We start from the raw sequence: 20,196 nt of genomic DNA, 5'->3' as shown, positions 1-20,196 counted from the left end.
TTTGGGGCTGATAATATTTATTCACTCCTTTTCTACAATGTAAAATGAGAACAATTTAGGAGAACTGATATGAAAAAACATTTTTCCAGAATATATGTGTGTGTATACATACATATATATATATATATATATATATATATATGTATATATACACCCAGATGTTGAAAATATGTATATATACTCAGATGTTGATATTCTCATTGAGCATGTAATAAGATAAAGTTTAAAAATGAAATAAAATTAATTAGATCCCTCCCCCAAAAAAAAGATAACATTGGCTATCACGAGATCTTAGAGACACAGTGGAAAACTGTGCTATATGCAAAATACAATTTCACAGATGCAGTGAATACTTCCAAATATTCAAGGGAAGAGACAGAGTCTATATGGTACATGCCAGAGTGGCTGAAGCAAGGAATGAAAAGGGTAGAGAAAGGAAAGGAGTTAAGAACTGACATGTCCAGCTGAGGAAATTTTCAGGAGCACCCCTCAATTAATATATAAGGCATTTCTAGGTGTTCTGTAACAGAAATCTTTAAATATGATCAAGTTTCTGGAAAAAGAAGTTTAAAGAGTTCTCTATAAATCTTTACCATATTATGCTGCAAATATTTTTTTCAAGGAGGGAAGAGATGATTTGACATAGTATGTGATGCCAAAATGAAGTTTTGCAGTAATTCTTCTTAGCTATCTTGTGAAGCCCTGTTGGGAGCTGATTTTCAGTGTATACTAGGAAAGCTTTCATGAGTTGCCCATGAAACCAGATCACAGTCTAGGTCTTTGGAGAAGAAGGGAAGAGGCAGGTGGAAAAGACCTTCTCAATATTGTCAAAATGCAGGAAACTTTCAAGGCATGGTTTCAGCTGAGAGTTTAGCATCCTGCCCACTTAAGGGACCAAGATAATAAACTCAACATATGTAGTAAGGTGGGCTATGCACAGTAAGTTTTAAAAATATTTAAAAAGAGTGCGACAAAGAAAACCCTATCAAAGGCATGCTTATCCTTTGCCCCTTTTTCCCTTGTTTTAAGTTTGCAGCTAAGTTGCTTTAACACATACATTATTTCTATAACTTACAAACCAATGGCTGACTTAGCACCTACCTACTAGGTCAGGTGCAACAATGGTAGGCTCTTACGTATTTTACTCATTTCAAAATCTCTAAGGTAAGTATTATTGCTCCCATTTTATGGATGAGGAATCTGAGGCTAGAAGACGTTTCCCCCAGCTGACACCATTCTTAAATGGCAGAACCTGAATGATAATGCAGATCTGCCTGCCTACAATGCCTATGCCCTTATCAGGATATTAGGCAGCATTCCTTACTTGGCATTATTGTGCTTGTCATCTTCTGTCAGAGTGCCACTCTTAACAAGGTCATAGTTTATGCAGCCTGGCTGGATGGCGTCAATCAAATCCACAACTGCCAAACTGGAGCTGATTGTCTTATCCTAGAGTAAAAGGACAATACATTTAAGAATTTCCATGTGTAAAAATTAATGCATGATCACTTATATAAAGCTGTCAAAATCAAAGTCTAGTGAATTAAAAAAGAATCATGTCATTACCCCCACAACAATCTCACTCACAAAAAAAACCAAAGTCTAGCCTTCCAAACTATAGATACTTTCTATAGCAAACATAACGTTTAATAGTCAAAAATGGAATTCTTACCTTAAAACTCTGGATGGAGGTTGATTTTCCAGCTTCATTCAATGTTCTGTTCACCCAGCTTACAATGATGTCATCATTAGCTTTCTGACCATCACCAAGATCTTCCAGGACATTGAGGGTATATCTAAATGAAGCAGCAGAAGAAACAGGTAACTAATGAGAAGCTACTGTATAGCATAGGGAACTCTACTCAATGCTCTGTGGTGATCTAAATCGGAAGAAAATCTGAAAAAGACGGGATATATTTAAACATATAGCTGATTCACTTTGTTGTATTGCAGAAACTAACACAACATTGGAAAGCAACTACATACCAATAAAAATTAATTTAAAAAAAAACAGAACAGTTTCTGTTCTAGTTTATTAGAAAAAATACAAATATTAGAAAGATGCTTTCTCTTTCATTTCTTTTCCTTAGGTTTGAGAGATTAAAGAAAAGATTTCATGAGAAGACATTCACATTATATGAAAAAAAATTTCAAGTAGTAGTGGCTTGCCATTGAGCTTCTTTTTGCATTGGTGGCAGGACGATTTTCAGTGCTCTAATGAGTAAGTCCACCAGTCTACTGCAGGCTCACTTTGTACTAGGCCAACCAATGGTAACAACTTAAAGTAAGCTGTGCTTTGACTGGTACCCAGTTATAATGAATTGCTTTTTAGCATTACAGTTAAGAGATCTTCTTTCTCAAATATATACATGTTCATAATTTTTGCTGTTTTTATTCATGAACACTAAATCTGTCACAAACACTGTGTCAGGCATATTATGAAAAAAGGGAAATATTCACAGTTCTGCTGCCTCACTTTCAAGAAGGCATTTCCCATTGACCATCCAACATATATTCATTACTTAAGCTCACTTCATAGTCTAAACACAAAAATTTCAAAGGTAGTCATTGATACGTTTCCTTAGAAATAGTAAAGACTAGATCACAGACGTGTATGATAGTGAAGCTTAAGCAGTTAAAATTGTGTACCATACCTTCTCATCAGCTGCCAGACCAAAGCTAAAGTCAGGGTTTGATTTCCATCATTCAGGTCTTGCCCTCCAATGCCAACCAGAGAGAATTTGGCAGGATGCTTCCCTAATTCAACAGCATAGTTGCAGTTTTCTAGCTGCAAACAAACAAAAGAAAATGTTTAAAGATTTTCACTTGTTTAATCTGTATATGCAGGTGCGCACAAAGTAAGACATAGTTTCTGTCCTCAAGAAGCTCAGAGTCAAAGAGTTTCCCAAACACAAATTGAAAACAAAAACAGTCTGTAACAAATATGTGCAGCAACTTAATTAGCTACCTTTTTCATGTTGGCTCCAAGTTTCGGGTATGGAGGTTTATTCACCTTACTCCAGTCAACAGGAACTTTAATTCGTTCATATAGCTGTAAGATTACCAGGGCATCTTGGAGGTCACTGATGATTTAAAGAGAGTTTGATCAGTGTTTTCAGAGGGCAGGGCCTGTTTCCTTAAAAACAAGGACACTACACTGTCAAAAGACTCATGCATTTTATTAATCTGTGCTAAAAATAGAGCTAACACCATCCAATTCACTTGAAAGTAGTTATTGAGAGCTTATTGTTTGCAAAGAACTGTTCTATAAGCTGGGCTCATAGGAGAAAAATCCCAGTCCTTTAGAGTCAGAGAAAGAAAGAGAATAAACAAGTATATAGATAAATGGGTTAGGGGAATGTATTTAATTGCTATGAAAAACGAAAAGAACAAGATTAGGAGTTAGGGAGTGGTAGGTGGCGGCGGTTAGAATCTGAATCAGCGGCTTGAATATAGCAAGGGAATAAGGTATTTGATGTGGAAAAGAACATTTCAGGCTGAGAGAACAGTGAGCACAAAGACCTCAAGGCATCATGGATGGTCTACTTAATGTACTCTCTGGTCTCCGTTTCAAAATATAAAGTCTCTGTTCCCTAGGGTGTTAGAAAGATACTTATACATTCTTTCACTTAATGACCATGTAAAGAAATAATATGGGCTTTTGTGTATTTGGGAAATGATAATGGAAGTCATCACATTTTTCAATAAAGTAATGACTACAAACTAACATTTAGAAAAGGTTTAGAGCTATAATTATTTATGCAGCATCCATTCGTGATGTTCAAAACTTTACAATAGCATTGGAAGGCTTACGCATAGAGATGGTTTACATGGGGATTAACACCAAGAGAGTTCATCCAGTTACGGAAGGTTCTTTCTTCACGAGTTTCTCCTATTAAAAATATTCACAGTGTTTATAAAATCATGAAACACCTTGCATATGTGCATATAACATCAACCCACAATTAGATTAGTTTATTTTTTTTTTTCAGATCTAGAGGTTTTCTCAAACATGAATCTCCAAGCAGTCTCTCTGAATACATTCTCTCTTGTTTTTTAAATTGGATGACTTTATATTAAAAGTAAAAATATAAGCTTATTATAATCAGCTAAGAGGTATACGAACTTTTTATAATCTCTTCTCCATCTCATCCTTCTCCAGTATCTCCCCAAATCCCCATACTTCTAAAATAACTGATATTATCAGTTTAGTTTTTATTAGAAAAATTTGCCATGGTCATACAAACCTCTATACTCACATTAACTTACATCTTCTCTCTACCCATTTAAAAATACTAAGTCACATATATGTACTTTTTTACATGTCTATATTAGAGCAACAAATTATTTGAAACTTCAAAAGCATAAAATTTAAAGATTTTATAGTAATCCTAGTATATATGCAATGAGCTGCTAATTGAGAGTTCAAAGTATTAGTTGCTAAGTTGTGTTCTGCTCTTTGCCACCCCATGGACTGTAGCCTGCCAGACTCCTCTGTCCATGGATTTCTCAGGCAAGAATACTGGAGTGGGTAGCCATTCCCTTCTCCAGGGGATCTTCCCAACCCAGGGATCGGACCCAGGTCTCCTGCACTGCAGGCAGATTCTTTACCATCTGATTTCATAATAATGCTAGTGGATATGCAATGAGCTACTAATTAAATTTGTTAATTTTTAAGTACTATACTTCATGCATATATAATCTGGAAAATGTATACTCTGCCTTTCCCAAATTACATGCATTATTATTTTTTGAGTAGGTTAAAGGTAAAAGGAACTGAGAGCAGTTTTAGTTAGTCTGACTATGGAAGAATGAAACACATATTGCAGATTTATATAGGTCAAATTTTATGCACATGGGCATTTTTTTGGAGGGAGGTTTAAAAATAAGTGACCTAAATATAAAATATTAAAATAAAACATTGGTTTACTAAGTGGCCTTATACTAAGTGATCCTAGGCTAGCTTACTTTAAAAGTTTCCAGACTTCCTTGGTGGTACAGTGGATAAAACTCCTCCTGCCAAAGCAGGGGACACAGGTTTGATCCCTGGTCTGGGAAGATCCCATATGCCGTGGGGCAATGAAGCCCAACTACTGAACCTACACTCCTCAACAAGAGAAGCCACCCCAATGAGAAAGCTGAGCACCACAACAAAGAGTAGCCCTTGGGTGCAGCAACTAGAGAAAGCCGGCATGCAGCAACAAAGACCCAGAGCAGCCAAAAATAAGTAAATTAAAATAAAAGTTCCCTTGTTATCATCCCTTTCTATCAGGTGTCACTTATTACTCAGCCCTTGGGACTACTTCTAGTAGACAGTTGCTAAATGGATAAGGAAACTTATTAAATCAAGATTATGAAATCATCGTGGCCCATGTATTTCCACTGTGTAGCCCCAAACATAATTTAAGAAACCTTTAGTTACCTTCTAATAGAGTCCAATCAATATCTTGGTTCTCTGGCTTAGTGAGTGCCGGGTATTTATTAAACAGGTTAGCCACAAAGGCTAAGTTCAGTTTAGGGTTCCCACTGACGACATCAGCTGGGGTAACAAACTGTCTGCAACCTAATTTGTCTGCTTGCTGAAGCATACTCTCAGCTCTCTTCAAATCATCTGTTTCCTATTGAAGTAAAATAAGAAGACTTCTTTAAAAAAAAAAAAAAAAGGCCATACTAAAAATATAGAAACTTTGCCCTACAATGATAGGCTGGATACACAATTCTATTTTCTCTTAGCCAACACATGGTACTTATATTACTGTTTTGAATGCAAAACAAAACAAAACAAAACAAATTTGGCTGTGCTGGATATGCAGTACCTTGAGAATACCCTAGATGGCACCAGATCATGTATCTAAGGACAGAATAGATTTAACTCAATTGAGATTACTTCTCTCATGCCAAAATTCATTAAGAAAAAAGTGAAACCTGTTCAGATTTTAAATTTAAACCCTAAAGAGGGTGTAAGGCTGAAAAAGATGAAGGAATTATGAAGAAAAAAATTTTTTAAATAATAATCAAGGATACCAGGCTCCAATAATTTTGAGGTTTAAGTTGCATATTTCAAATTATCATCTTTCTCTTAAACTACTTTTTGTTTTTACTTTTCCATCCAGGAAGCAAAGTTGTCTATTTATGTGTAAAATACTTACTTTTAACTAATTCCTAGGACTCCTGACTTCGTTTTGTCTTCTCCCCCACCCCAACTTCTTTCCTTTTGGAAAGATGCATGCTGATTTCTTGACTAACATACAGTTTGGTGAGGATTATACATTATAGATCTGATAACTTGAGACCAAATTAAAAATAGTTTCCCCAGTGCTCACCATTCCCACCTCCCAACAATAAAAGTCAAAAACCTGAAGCTGCAGGAGGAACAATTGCTTTTGGATTATTCGTTTCTAGTGACCTGCCCCCTCCAGACTTTATAGACATGGCCACCCCAGTATGCCCAAGGGTAAATGTAGCTCTTCTGGAAAACAGTTTCAGGTAAGAAGGGATTTTTATAATAAGAGGGAAATAAGAGATAAAGGAAATTTGAGAAACGTTACTTATAAACCAACATAGTTCGGATTCTATAATTTGAGTCTTAACTCTGTCTTTAATGGGTGATGCTATCTTTACTTTTTTCATCTCCAGTGAGGTGCCTCGATCATCTAGGTCTCCAGAAGAATGGGTATTTACTGTGTTACCCTTCACTGTTACCATTGCAGAGCAATCCGTAACCACCAGTAGATGGGCAATTGACTGGGATTCAGTCTTTGGGATTCTCCATGAGCCTAGTGAGTTCATCTCATAGAGCCTATTCTATTTCTTTTAATCTGTCACTTGTTACTTTAATGCTTCTGGTTTGTGCTTTTTACTATCTATTCTTAAATCCCATATTTTTTTTAATCATCTTGGCATTCTTAAACAAAAAGCATTGATAATATTGGAGTAGAAGGAAACGTTGAAATAGCAACAATTTTTAAAAATTAAGATACAGAATAAAGAAACAAAAAATAATCAAATGAAAATATATATATGCCCAAAACAACGTCAGCCCATACCTCACATCATATTCAAAATTAACCTACAATACACACACACATGTAAATTTATGAACTCAAAACTATCAATATAAAACTAAATATAAAACCCCAACTATAAAACCTCTAAGAGAAGACGTAAGAAGAAATGTTTGTGACCTTGTGTTAGGCTAAAATTTCTTAGATACAACATCAAAAGCATGATTTGTCAAAGAAAAAAAAATGACTAAATCTGACTTTGTCCAAATTAAACAATGTCTGTTCTTGGAAAAACACTGGGACTAAGTATCTGCAAATCATATATCCAATCAAGGACTTATATCCAAAATATATAAAACACTCAAAACTTGATAAGAAAGCAAACAATGCAATTAAAATGGGTAAAGTGTTTAAACAAAGATGTATAGACAACAAATAACTACATGAAAAGATATTCAACATCATTTGTCATTAAGGAAATGCAAATTAAAATCACAATGAGACACCTCTACCAGTGTTAAAATTCTTAATGTTTAAACTAACCACATTAAAGTGTCAGTGAGCATGTGGATGAACTGGAACCTTCATGTACTACTGGTAGCAATGTGCAAGGTACAACCATTTTGAAAAACAACTTGGCAGCTGCTTAGAAAAGTTAAATGCACATATACCATTACCCAGCCATTCCATTCCTAGGTATTTACCAAAGATAAATGAATGCCTAAACTCACACAAAGACTTGTATATGAATGTTCAGAGCTGCTGTATTTGTAATAGCCCCAAACTGGAAACAATCCAAATGTTCATCATGGTGAATGGGTAACAAATTATAGCATATCCATCCACTGGACTATTATTCAGCAATAAAAAGGAATGAATTTCTGAGTTATGTAACAACACAGATGAATCTCAAAATAATAATGCTGAAAGAAGCTTGATTAAAAAAAAGAGCACCTGTTATATGATTCCATAAAATTATCAAAAATTCAAACTAAATTGAAAGAAAGCAAATCAGTGGTTGCCTAGGATGGAGGAGTATGGGGACAGAGAGGGATCACAAAGGATCATGAGGAAACTGGATGTTATAATGGAGATATATATCCCTAAAGAAGGTATAAGACTGACAAAGATAAAGGACACTGAAAGACAAGGGAAAAGCATTATGAAAGACTCAACATTAAAATGAGTGCATGGACAGAGCAGTAGGAAATTGCCCTGGCTAGAAGAGATGGAGCAAGATGGTGTAGCAGGCCTTCACATGCTCAGCAGAACATTTCAGACTAAACTCTTGAGTCAATGGGGAATCCTTAAAGGATTCTGAAGAGGATAGAGACAATGAAGGGAGTGCTTTAAGATCAACCAGGGAGAAGTGACTAGAGAAGAGGTGTATCATAATCAGAATCAGTACACTGGTGTTATCTACCTAGGCATAAGATCACCTGACTAGCCATCCCAGAGAGCTTCCTTCACACACAGGAGGGCCTCTCATTTGTGCCAAGAGTGACCTGAACTGAAGAATTTCACATTTAAAAACAGACAGAAATATAAGTACTACAAGTCAGTGACAAATTCAGTTCTGGTAAGGGCAGCATAAAAGGTTTAGCAAGTGTAATCCACTCAATCTGAAGTGGATATGAAATATGCTAGAAATGTGCATTTTTTAAAAATCAGTAGAATCCATTCCATATCTAATGAATATAAAGAACAACACAATCCTAGAAAGTTGAGACTCAATAGTCTAGGCCAACTTGTTACTTCATGTATGAACAAAGGAACTTGTCCAAGGTCATTGAGCAAATAAGTGATGTAACAAGGGAACATGGTCCGTGACAGTAATTCACCAAACTGGATTTCAGGGATCAGGAGTTTGTAAACACATTCACATTACTCTCAACATAAGAATATTACAGATGCATATATGAATATGTTTTCATTAAATCTATCATTATGATTATAATCCAAAAACTCAGAAAAGGTTAGCTTCTAGTGCTTATTTCCCTACATTTACTCTGAATATTTTATGCCATCCATAAAAACCAACACCACCATAACTACAGAACTCACTAATAAACTATTAACATAAATCAAAGCTGGTCTTTCTGTCTACAAATTATATCTACAGTAATAAAATTTAAGATAATACTTAAAACTGCCAACATCATAACATGCAATTATAAGCATTCTTGTTATTTATAAGAAATTGACAATTTTGTAAGCTTGTAGAATTCATAAGAACACCTATACTTACATTGAAACCTGACATGTTAATATCTATCCGTGGTTCACCTTCCTTTTGTCCTTTTGGTGCAATTTGATTGAGAAGATGAAAATAGGCTTTGGAATCCTAAAAATGAATTGCAAATATTAGTGAGATCACATTTACAAAGAATGAATGTATCCTATTGTCCCATGTGTGGAAGGATATTTGCATTGGATTTTGTAAGAATGTGACACAAATCTCTATCTTCTAATTTAACAGTTCCTTTTCCCAGAAAAGTCCACCTATCTGGCCTTGTGTCTGCCTTGAATATGGATTAACTGGATTTTGTCATGACTTTACAGTTTATTGATATCATCAATACAATAATGCTAGAAAACATATAACTAGTTCTGTACCTTCACTGAGTTACTGAAGTCAATAAGCTTGACAGATAAAACAAGCACGAGAAACAAGTAGGATAGCAGAAATCCAGGAAGCATAGGGAAAGAGAAAATAAACAGGTTATATCATGACAAAGCATAATATGTATATACCATAACCTATGGAGAAGAGATTAGTTGTGTTAACAATGCATTAAATTATAAATTGAAATGACAAAAAATTTGAAATGAGTTCTACTTGAGGTGGTGAAATAACAGTAAACCCTTAATCATCTGAATATATTTAACCAAATGAGCTTCTCTTTAAGCCCTTGACCTCTTTCAACACTTGAACATTTTTACTTGGAATCCCAATACCTAAAACAAAAACGGCATTGCTCATATGGGATGTGGGCTGGATGAATTCAGGCTGTGTGGATGCTACACAGAACAAAACCTGAAAACCACTGTATTACTGTAAACATTTAATGAGGGTCTTCAACACACATGTCAAGTACAATTCTGCCTCTCTGGAATACCAGAGGACAGGAATTGGAGTGGTTTTGTTATCATGTTGAGGCAGGACATACAAGGGCCCCAGACTGAACAGTTTATCCCCTGTGGACAGAAACTCCATAATATTAATAGCAGAAACTCCATAAAAGCTGGATGGTGGAGCAGGCTGGGCCCTGCCCAGATAAGAGATAGAAGAGGTAGCATCATGGTGATTTTGGGTAGCCTCAGTCCACAGTGCCTTGAAGCAGGGCTTTGGTTTCCAGCCAGAAATTGAGGTGATACCCCCTCCGTTTTGACCTCCATTGAGCCTTTCTGTGCCTGTGTAGTTGGGAAGGTCTCCTTGACTTTAAGAATAAGGAATATATGGTCTTTTATCTCTTATCTGGGCAAGGCAGCTTTTATGGGTTTCTGCTATTATAGAATTTCTGTCCACAGGGGAGAAACTCTTCAGCCTGGACCCATGTATCTCCTGTCTTAAGCTCAAAGTAAGTGATGTCAACCTACCCATAGGCCTCTTCACTAGAATCCATCTTGGCTAAGAGATACACATGCACACATGGGAGTATCCTGAGATAAACCAAATACGGACTCAGAACCAGACAAAGCAAGATGACTGGCCAAAGGAAACCCAGAAGAAATGCTCCATGAAAGTGATATAAACCACTATGAGGGTGCAACTGTCTCTCTGAGCCCACCCATGTGAGTCTATTCACATATACATTTTCCTGCTAATAAACACTTGTTTTACTCAATCTCTATGTGGAAATCCATTTCTACACAGCTGATGGGCCAGGGCCTTGGTCCCACTGGTCCCTGGTGGTCTACTGGCTAGGATTCAGTTCTCTCACTGCTGTAGCCCGACCTCAATCTCTAGCTGGGAACAGAATCCCTGCTTCAAGCTGCTATAGGCCAAGGCCACCTGAGATCAATGTTACATCTGAAGATCACCTTCCCAGCTTTGGAAGTTTTCTATTACTGGGCCTTGACAGTCCAAACAGATTGTAAAGGAATGTTTCTCATGGTAACTCCTATGGATTGTGTACATCCTAATCCCCCAGGGAAGTTGCTTAATATGGATATGGCCAGATGTAAGCTCTGACCCGCCAAGTACAGATCTCTGGGAGAGGCCTAGAAAGCTGTATCTTCAATGAGCCAACTATATACATTTGATACATTTGCCAGAAATTATTCTAAGAATGGGGAGAATCGGGTGAGAGTGAAAGCCAGTGCAGAGCAATTCATGGAATGCAAACCCAGATCTTACCATTAGTGGCACAGAGGTTATCTCTTAAGGAGTAGTGCATTACAGTTGTGAAAGTGCTTTCACTTACAACTACCTACTAAAGGTACAGAAAGAATTTGTATGTGCCTTCTCCCTATGCACTTGAGAAAGACAGGTAAAGAGTAGACCCCAAAGAGTCTGTAATTTACTACCCTGAAAAGGAGCTTTAGGTGAAAATTTGAACTCGAACATAAATTAGAAGTTCCTTTTCACATTACCCAGCAATCCTCTGCTTTTTAAAAATATTAAAAGCAGAATATGTTTTTTAAAAAATATCAAAGGATAATTTTTAAAATATTCATTTAAAAATAAGATTCCCTTTCTAAAACAGCAGAATACACTTTTTTCTCAAGTGCACATGGAACACTCTCCAGGATAGATCACATCTTCAGTCACAATCATCAGGAAATTTAAGAAAATTGAAATTGTATCAAGCATTTTTTCTGAACTACAATGCTATGAGACTAGATATGAATTACAGGGGGAAAAAAAACTAAAAAACACAAACACATGGAGGCTAAATGACCTGCTTCTAAATAACCAACAGGTCACTGAGGCATCAAAAAGGAAATTAACAAATGACAATGAAAACATGACAACCCAAAACCTATGGGACACAACAAAAGAGGGAAGTTTATAGCAATACAAGCCTACCTCAAGAAATGAGAAAAACATCATAAACAACCAGACTTTACACATAAAGCAAATAGAAAAAGAAGAAAAAAACAAACAAACAAAAAACAAATTAAAAAACCCAAAGTTAGTAGGACAGAAATAGTAAAGAAATAAATGAAAAATACATGAAGGAAACAATAGCAAAGATCAATAAAACTAAAAACTGGTTCTTTGAGAAGATAAAATTGACAACCCACTAGCCAGACTCAACAAGAAAAAAAGGGAGAAGACTCAAATCAATAAAATTAGAAACAAAAAAGGAGAAGTTACTACAGAACACAGAAATACAAAGGACCATAGAAGACTACTGTGAGCAACCATATGCCAATAAAATGAACAACCTGGAAGAAATGGATAAGTTCTTAGAAAAGTACAAACTTCCAAAACTGAACCAGGAAGAATTAGAAATCATAAACGGACCAATCACAAACAACAACATTGAAACTGTGATTTAAAAATCTTTCAGCAAACAAAGGCCCAGGGCCAGATGGCTTCACAGGTGAATTCTACCAAAAGTTTAGAGAAGAGCTAACACCTATCGTGCTCAAACTCCTCCAGAAAATTTCAGAGGAAAGAGAACTCCCAAACTCATTCTACATGGCCACCATCACCTTGAGAGCAAAAGCAAACAAAGATACCACCAAAAAAGAAAATTACAGGCTAATATCATCAATGAATATAGATGCAAATATCCTCAACAAAATTTTAGCAAACAGAATCCAACAACACATTAAAGGATCATACACCATAAACAAGTATGATTTATCCCAGGGATGCAAGGATTTTTCAACATATGCAAATCAATCAATGTGATTAACCATATCAATAAACTGAAAGATAAAAGTCATATAATCATATAAATAGATGCAGAGAAAGCTTTTGACAAAATACAACACCCATTCATGATAAAAACGCTCCAAAAAGTAGGCACAGAAGGAACCTACCTCAACATAATAAAGGCCATATATGACAAACCCACAGCAAACATTATTCTCAATAGTGAAAAACTAAAAGCATTTCTTCTAAGATTAGGAACAAGACAAGGGTGCCCACTCTTGCCACTATTATTCAATCTAGATTTGGAAGTCCTAGCCACGGCAATCAGAGAAGAAAGAAAAACAAATAAAAAGGAATCCAGATTGAAAAGAAGAATTAAAACTCTATTTGCAGACGACATGATAACATAGAAAACCCTAAAGATTCCACCAGAAAATTACTAGAATTAATCAATGAATATGGTATAGTTGTAGGATATAAAAGTAATACACAGAAATCCCTTGCATTCCTATATATTAGCAATGAAAAATCATAAAGAGACGTTAAGGAAACAATTCCATTTACCATTGCAGCAAAAAGAATAAAATACCTAGGAATAAACTTACCTAAAGGGACAAAAGACCCGTATGCAGAAAACTATAAGACACTGATGAAACAAGTCAAAGATGACACAAACAGATGGAGAGATATACCATGTTCTTGGATTGGGAGAAATATTGTGAAAATGACTATACTACTCAAAGCAATCTACAGATTCAATGTAATCCCTATCAAACCATTAATGATATTTTTCACAGAAATAGAACCAAAAAAAGTTACAACTTCTATGGAAACAAAAAATACCCTGAAAAGCCAAAGCAATCTTGACAAAGAAAATTAGAGCTGAATGAATCAACATTCTTGACTTCAGACTATACTACAAATTTCCATTCATCAAGACAGTATGGTACTAGCACAAAAACAGAAATATAGACTGATAAAACAAGATAGAAAGTCCAGAGATAAACTTACACACACCTACAAGCACCTTATCTTTGACAAAAGAGGCAACGATATACAATGGAGAAAAGACAGCCTCTTCAATAGGTGGTGCTGGAAAAACAGGACAGCCACAAAAGAATGAAACTAGAACACTTTCTAACACCATAGACAAAAATAAACTCAAAATGGATTAAAGACTTAAATATCAGGTCAGAAACTGTAAAGCTTAGAGGAAAATATAGGTAGCATGCTCCTTGACATAAATCACAGCAAGATCCTCTGTGAACCACCTCCTAGAGGAATGGAAATAAAAACAAAAATAAACAAATGAGACCTAATTAAACTTAAAAGCTTTTGCACATCAAAGGAAACAATAAATAAGATTAAAAGATAACCCTCAGAAAGGGAGAAAATAATTGCAAATGAAACAACTGACAAAGGATTAATCTCCAGAATATATAAGTAGCTCATATAGCTCAATATTAGGAAAACAAACAGCCCAATCAAAAAATGGGCAAAAGACCTAAACAGACATTTCTCCAAAGAAGACATACAGATGGCCAAGAAACACATGAAAAGATGCTCAACATCATTAATCCTTAGAGAGATGCAAATCAAAACTACAATGAGCTATCACCTCATGCCATTCAGAATAGCCATCATCAAAAATTCTACAAACAATAAATGCTGGAAAGGATGTAGAGAAAAGCAAACCCTCCTATACTGTTGGTGGGAATGTAAACTGATACAGCCATTATGGAGAACTGTATGGAGACTGCTTAAAAAACCAGGAATAAATCTACCATATGACCCAGCAACTTCTCTACTGGGCATATACCCTGAGAAAATCATAACTGAAAAAGACCCATGTACCCCAATATTCACATGTGTTTAGTCACTCAGTCATGTCTGACTCTTGTGACCCCATAGAATATAGCCAGCCAGGCTCCTCTGTCCATAGGATTCTCCAGACAAGAATACTGGAGTGGGTTGCCATTTTCTTCTCCAGGGGATCTTCCCAACCCAGGGACTGAACCCAGGTCTCCTGCATTGAAGTCAGACTCTACCAACTGAGCTACATGGGAAGCTGAATATTCATAACAGCAATGTTTACAACAGCCAAGACATGGGAGCAACCTACATGTTCATCAACAGATGAATGGATAAAGAAGATGTGGTATATATACACCATGGAATATTACTCAGCCATTAAAAAGGGATTTGAGTCAGTTCTAGTGATGTGGATGATCCTAGAGCCTGTTATATAGAGTGAAGTCAGTCAGAGAGAAACAAATATAGTAGATTAATACATATATATGGAATCCAGAAAAATGACACTGATGAACCTATTTACAGGGAAGGAATGGAGACAGAGATGTAGAGAATGGACTTGTGGACATAGTGGGGGAGGGAAAGAGTGGGACGAATGGAGAGAGTAACATCTACATATATACACTGTCGAGTGTAAGATGGATAGCTGGTGAGAATTTGCAGTGTAGCACAGGGAGCCCAGTCTGGTGCTCTGTGATGATCTGGAGGGATGGGATGGGGAGAGGGGTAGGAGGCTAGAGAGGGAGGGGAATGTATGGCTGATTTGTGTTGTGGTATGGCAGAAACAAATACAACATTGTAAATTTTTTTTTAAATATATTTAAATTTTAAAAATAGGGGCAGGGCTGAGGTAGAAGATACAGACATACATAAGAGTATATAACCACCTCCAAGAACTGAATGGCTAAAGGAGGCAGCACATGACAGAAGAGTTACCAAATAAGAAAGGGGATGGGGAATCCTGAGGCCCTCTCTATTCTAGGCCTTTACTAACACAGGTACACTGAGGCCTGGGAAAGGCACTTAGAAACAGAAGTCATGACTGCCGATCTTTCGTACAGTATGTTGAACGGTAGGCAGAATAGAAAATGTTAGCACTGTAATACTTAAACCCCTTTCCACAAAATGAAAGCTAGAATTAGTGGTGGTGCTCTTACTTGGCTCAGTCTCTCTACTGAAATCTACCATCAGGGCCTAGAGGCAATGAGGCTGGGTGATAAACTCATAGGATTTCCCCTCCTTTAAGCTGGCCTGAAGTCTTCATGTTATTATGTGCCCCTGAAGTAAGGCTGTGTATTGTCACCCTGCTTATTTAACTTATACGCAGAGTACATCATGAGAAATGCTGGGCTGGAGGAAGCACAAGCTGGAATCAAGATTGTGGGGAGAAATATCAATAACCTCAGATATGCATATGACACTACACTTATGGCAGAAAGTGAAGAAGAACTAAAGAACCTCTTGATGAAAGTAAAAGAGGAGAGTGAAAAAGTTGGCTTAAAGCTCAACATTCAGAAAACGAAGATCATGGCATCTGGTCCCATCATTTCATGGCAAATAGATGGGGAAACTGGAAACAGTAGCTGACTTTATTTTTGGGGCTCCAAAATCACTGCAGATGGTGAAATTTCATTGCAGCCATGAAATTAAAAGATGCTTACTCCTTGGAAGGAAAGTTATGACCAACCTAGATAGCAAATTCAAAAGCAGAGACATTACTTTGTCAACAAAGGTCCGTCTAGTCAAGGCTATGGTTTTTCCAGTGGTCATGTATGGATGTGAGAGTTGGACTATAAAGAAAGCTGAGTGCCAAAGAATTGATGCTTTTGAACTGTGGTGTTGGAGAAGACTCTTGAGAGTCCCTTGGACTGCAAGGAGATACAACCAGTCCATCCTAAAGGAAATCAGTCCTCGGTTATCTTTGGAAGGGCTGATGTTGAAGCTGAAACTCCAATACTTTGGCTACCTGATGTGAAAAACTGACTCAATTCAAAAGACCCTGATTCTGGGAAAGATTGAGGGCAGGAGGAGAAGGGGACAACAGAGGATGAGATGGTTGGATGGCATCACCGACTCAATGGACATGAGTTTGGGTAGACTCCGGGAGTTGGTGATGGACAGGGAGGCCTGGCATGCTGCAGTTCATGGGGTCGCAAAGAGTCAGACACAACTGAGCGACTAAACTGAACTGAACTGAAATATTTAACTAAACAGTTACCTTGATGTCAGCACTAAAATTGTTGATTTTCTGCCAGCCTGAGTTTTCCAAATGAAAGTTTGCCCATCTAAGCAGAAGCTCTTCTGGAGATAATTTCATAAGCTCCTCCAAAGTTTCACCATCTCGAAGTAAAGCAGCCAAGGCTATAAAGGTGAAAAAGAAAAACCCAACCAATATATTACATGGTAACAGTCATTACATGTTTATTGAGTCTTTTGACACTCCGTTAAGTAAGTAACAGAGGTACAAAAAGTACTGTGACCTAGTTCCTAGTTTTCAGGTACTCACAGTCTAATAATAAAGATAAAAGTATATAATTAGTTATAAGATGATATTGATAGAAACACTTAATTACGAGAATACACAACATTACATATTTTAACATCTTGATTATTCTTCATATTCCAAATGCCAAGTAAGTTCTAGCTTTTAAGTTGAACATTGTCACATTATGTCATATATTTACATAAATTGTTCTTAAATAATATTAAAATCAGAGGCTTGGGGGAGTATGTTTAAAACTTTGGAGCCTTTTGATTAAAAGAGTATTCAAACCCTATGGTATTTATATTTAAGCATAACTAACTTTTGAAGTGTTAAACCTGTTTTTTAAAATTAATTTATTTATTTTAATTGGAGGCTAATTACTTTACAATATTGTAGTGGTTTTTGCCATACCTGTTTTTAAAGAAAAAGAATTCAACTTTACATTTTCTATAGCACCTAACATGTAAAGGCTCTTCAACAATTTTTTATTGTTGAATTGAATGTGCAGAAGCAGCCAAGGGTTTTTGGGTAAATATCCCCAGAGGTAAGAGGTAGAAGCTTGAGCATCTGCACAGAGAACTATCTAAATTTAGGCACTGTTTCCATGGAGAAGTTGTATAGTCCTTATGCAATAATTACCTCCCATAAGATAAAAGGAGATTTATACTGAACAAGAAGACTAAAACTGCCTGACTTCCAAAGAGGTCTAAGTAATATCTCTAATAGGCAAGTTTCATCATTCATAGACTTCACTTCACACCATGTCACTCTGGCACTGAGGGATTTAAGTTAGGGCAGAGGTAACATTGTCACTTGTACAGAAACCTCCACATGTTCTCCATCTCCAAGTCAAAAGGCTGGAAAGGATTAAACAGCCTGACCTCTCTGCACCTGAGACCTTGTCAGAGATAAATCATTTGACTTATTATATGAGCCAATGTAGTTTAATTTTGTTGTCTTCCTTTCCTTGTTCACTGGACTTCAACTCTAACAAGATAAATACTTCTCTGAAGAGACCAGCAGATAGAAAATTTTTATTTGTTCAAATACAGGCCACTTTGAGTGGACTGAAAATTGTAAGTGTCATAAAGTCTTGGATGCAGAATAGGACTGTTGACAGGTATTGTGAGACCCAGAAATACTGAGAACTCCCAATATATATTCTTCCCCCAAAGTAACTGAAGATTGATATGGTGATTTCTGGAAGAAAATGTGAATATTTGGAGTGATGCTTAATATTTTAAACTTCAAAAGGAGAGGACAATGTAGCACTTCCTAGGACCTTAGGACAATTGTATCACATACGCTTATACATTCTACAAGTCTATGATGTGATATCAAAACCTATGCTATAAAAATGGTGCTTCTGCTAATTCAGGAAATATGAGACCATCAAGGGCAGGTTAGAATATTTTTGAAGAGCCATAAATGTATAATATAATAGAAAAGGTATTAAAATTAAAGGAGATGGTGTGCCTGAGGGTGGTAATGGGGTGGGGACTATGTGAGTAGAGCAGAAAAGAACTTTGCACAAATTCCTTAAACTCTCTAGGTTTTCGTGTCTTTATTGTGAAATGAATTCTAAAGAGCCAGACAAATGTTAATTACTACTAAAGAAGAAAGTTGTGATTAGGCTGTTTTCCTGAATAACACTATAACATTACCTTCTGTTAATTCTAGTTATCATCTAATCACCGCAATTAGCTGAAAGTATGACAGTCTGCATGACTAGAAAAAAATAACCAATAAACAATTTTCAAGATCATGACTGTGTTTCATTACCTTCATTCCTGCTTAATTCGATGTCAGCAAACAAACCGATCTTAATGATCTGCCACAGCAGTCCCAAAACCAGGTGAGGTTTCCCAGCCCTCAAATCCTCTGCACCAATGTTCACAACATGACATCCAATGGCTGAAGCCGAGTTCAGTGCCAAGTTCAAGTTTTCCTGCAAGACAGCCAATTTATAATACTTGCTTCTTGACATTTCTGGTTTTTTAGTCTTTTTTTCCCTTCACTGAAATGAAATTATGTATTAAGTTTACCCATACATTATCCACAGAAAGCAATATCCAAGCTTTGGTGTTAAAAGCATAGCTAAAACAAATCTGGCCTCTTTTTTATAGTCTTTTTCAGATTTCCAAGGCAAGTTAACGGCATTTTTAGTCCCTATTGAAAGATACTGACCCTAAAGGAAAAGGCTGAGTTACTAGAGTAAGTATATCCATGTGGGTTATGTGTTGAATTTCTTAAAATGCCTAAATGAGAGGTCTACTGAATACACATGAGAGTTCTACAAGTTCTGAATCTCCTCATCCCAAGAGATGGTCTTGCATGAGGAAATACTGCTATATAACACCCTAATACTAGATGGAAAATAAAAGCTTTCTATTCTTTAAACATGCTAATTAACTAAGAGCTTAAACATGCTTGCTTATTTCTATATGTTTGAATGCAAAATGTAATGAAAAGAATATAGGGCTTTGCAGTTAGACCTGGATTTGAACTTTAGTTCCAGCATTATTAACCTTGGTACACCTCTGAAATCTTTCTGCATCTCAGCTTCTATGAAATCTGGAAAATAATCCTCAACTCAGAGCTGTTGTAAGAATTAAATGAGAAGATGCAAAATGCAGAGCCTTCAGTCTATAAAACAGGTCCTCAAATAATAGTTTCATGGAAGGAGAGAAGAGTGCATACCTGAATGATGAATGGTGTGAGTTTCTTCTTGTTGATTGCTCTCTCATCAATTGTATCAGGAACTGAAAGGTTGATCATTTTACTGAAACAGAAATTTTAAAATATTGACTTATTTTTTAAATAATCCATGAATATTCACAAATATTTTAAGGCTTATTATAACACGTATCTCATGTAATCTGAAAAAAAAGCAATGTATGACTTCAGTCAGGCTAATCAAAAAAAAAACATACATATAAAAATGCAAATAAAGGAAAGACCAAAGTGTTTATAGTAGTTGAATATTTCTGAGTTGGGGATTATGGCATATTTTCTTATTTAATGTTTTGTACTTTTCACATTCTTTTACAAGAATGAATTACTTG

The 20,196-nt window shown here is 36.2% G+C and overlaps 1 protein-coding gene across 3 annotated transcripts in view; it reads right to left on the bottom strand.

Moving 5' to 3' along the window:
- Positions 1 to 20,196, bottom strand: part of PLS3 (plastin 3) — a 96,682-nt gene that overhangs the window by 1,454 nt on the left and 75,032 nt on the right. For all 3 annotated transcript variants that reach the window (XM_061409539.1, XM_061409538.1, XM_061409540.1), the window contains 10 exons: positions 19,832 to 19,913; positions 18,914 to 19,079; positions 16,865 to 17,007; positions 9,253 to 9,348; positions 5,423 to 5,618; positions 3,814 to 3,892; positions 2,969 to 3,083; positions 2,655 to 2,788; positions 1,673 to 1,796; positions 1,325 to 1,449 (listed from right to left, as the gene is read on the bottom strand). In XM_061409539.1, the coding sequence (XP_061265523.1) occupies positions 1,325 to 1,449; positions 1,673 to 1,796; positions 2,655 to 2,788; positions 2,969 to 3,083; positions 3,814 to 3,892; positions 5,423 to 5,618; positions 9,253 to 9,348; positions 16,865 to 17,007; positions 18,914 to 19,079; positions 19,832 to 19,913 (1,260 nt within the window). The remainder of the gene's footprint in view (positions 1 to 1,324; positions 1,450 to 1,672; positions 1,797 to 2,654; positions 2,789 to 2,968; positions 3,084 to 3,813; positions 3,893 to 5,422; positions 5,619 to 9,252; positions 9,349 to 16,864; positions 17,008 to 18,913; positions 19,080 to 19,831; positions 19,914 to 20,196) is intronic.

The sequence above is a fragment of the Bos javanicus genome, chromosome X (assembly GCF_032452875.1).
Source record: "Bos javanicus breed banteng chromosome X, ARS-OSU_banteng_1.0, whole genome shotgun sequence".
Lineage (NCBI taxonomy): Eukaryota > Metazoa > Chordata > Mammalia > Artiodactyla > Bovidae > Bos > Bos javanicus.
This window is presented reverse-complemented; position numbering and strand designations above follow the sequence as displayed.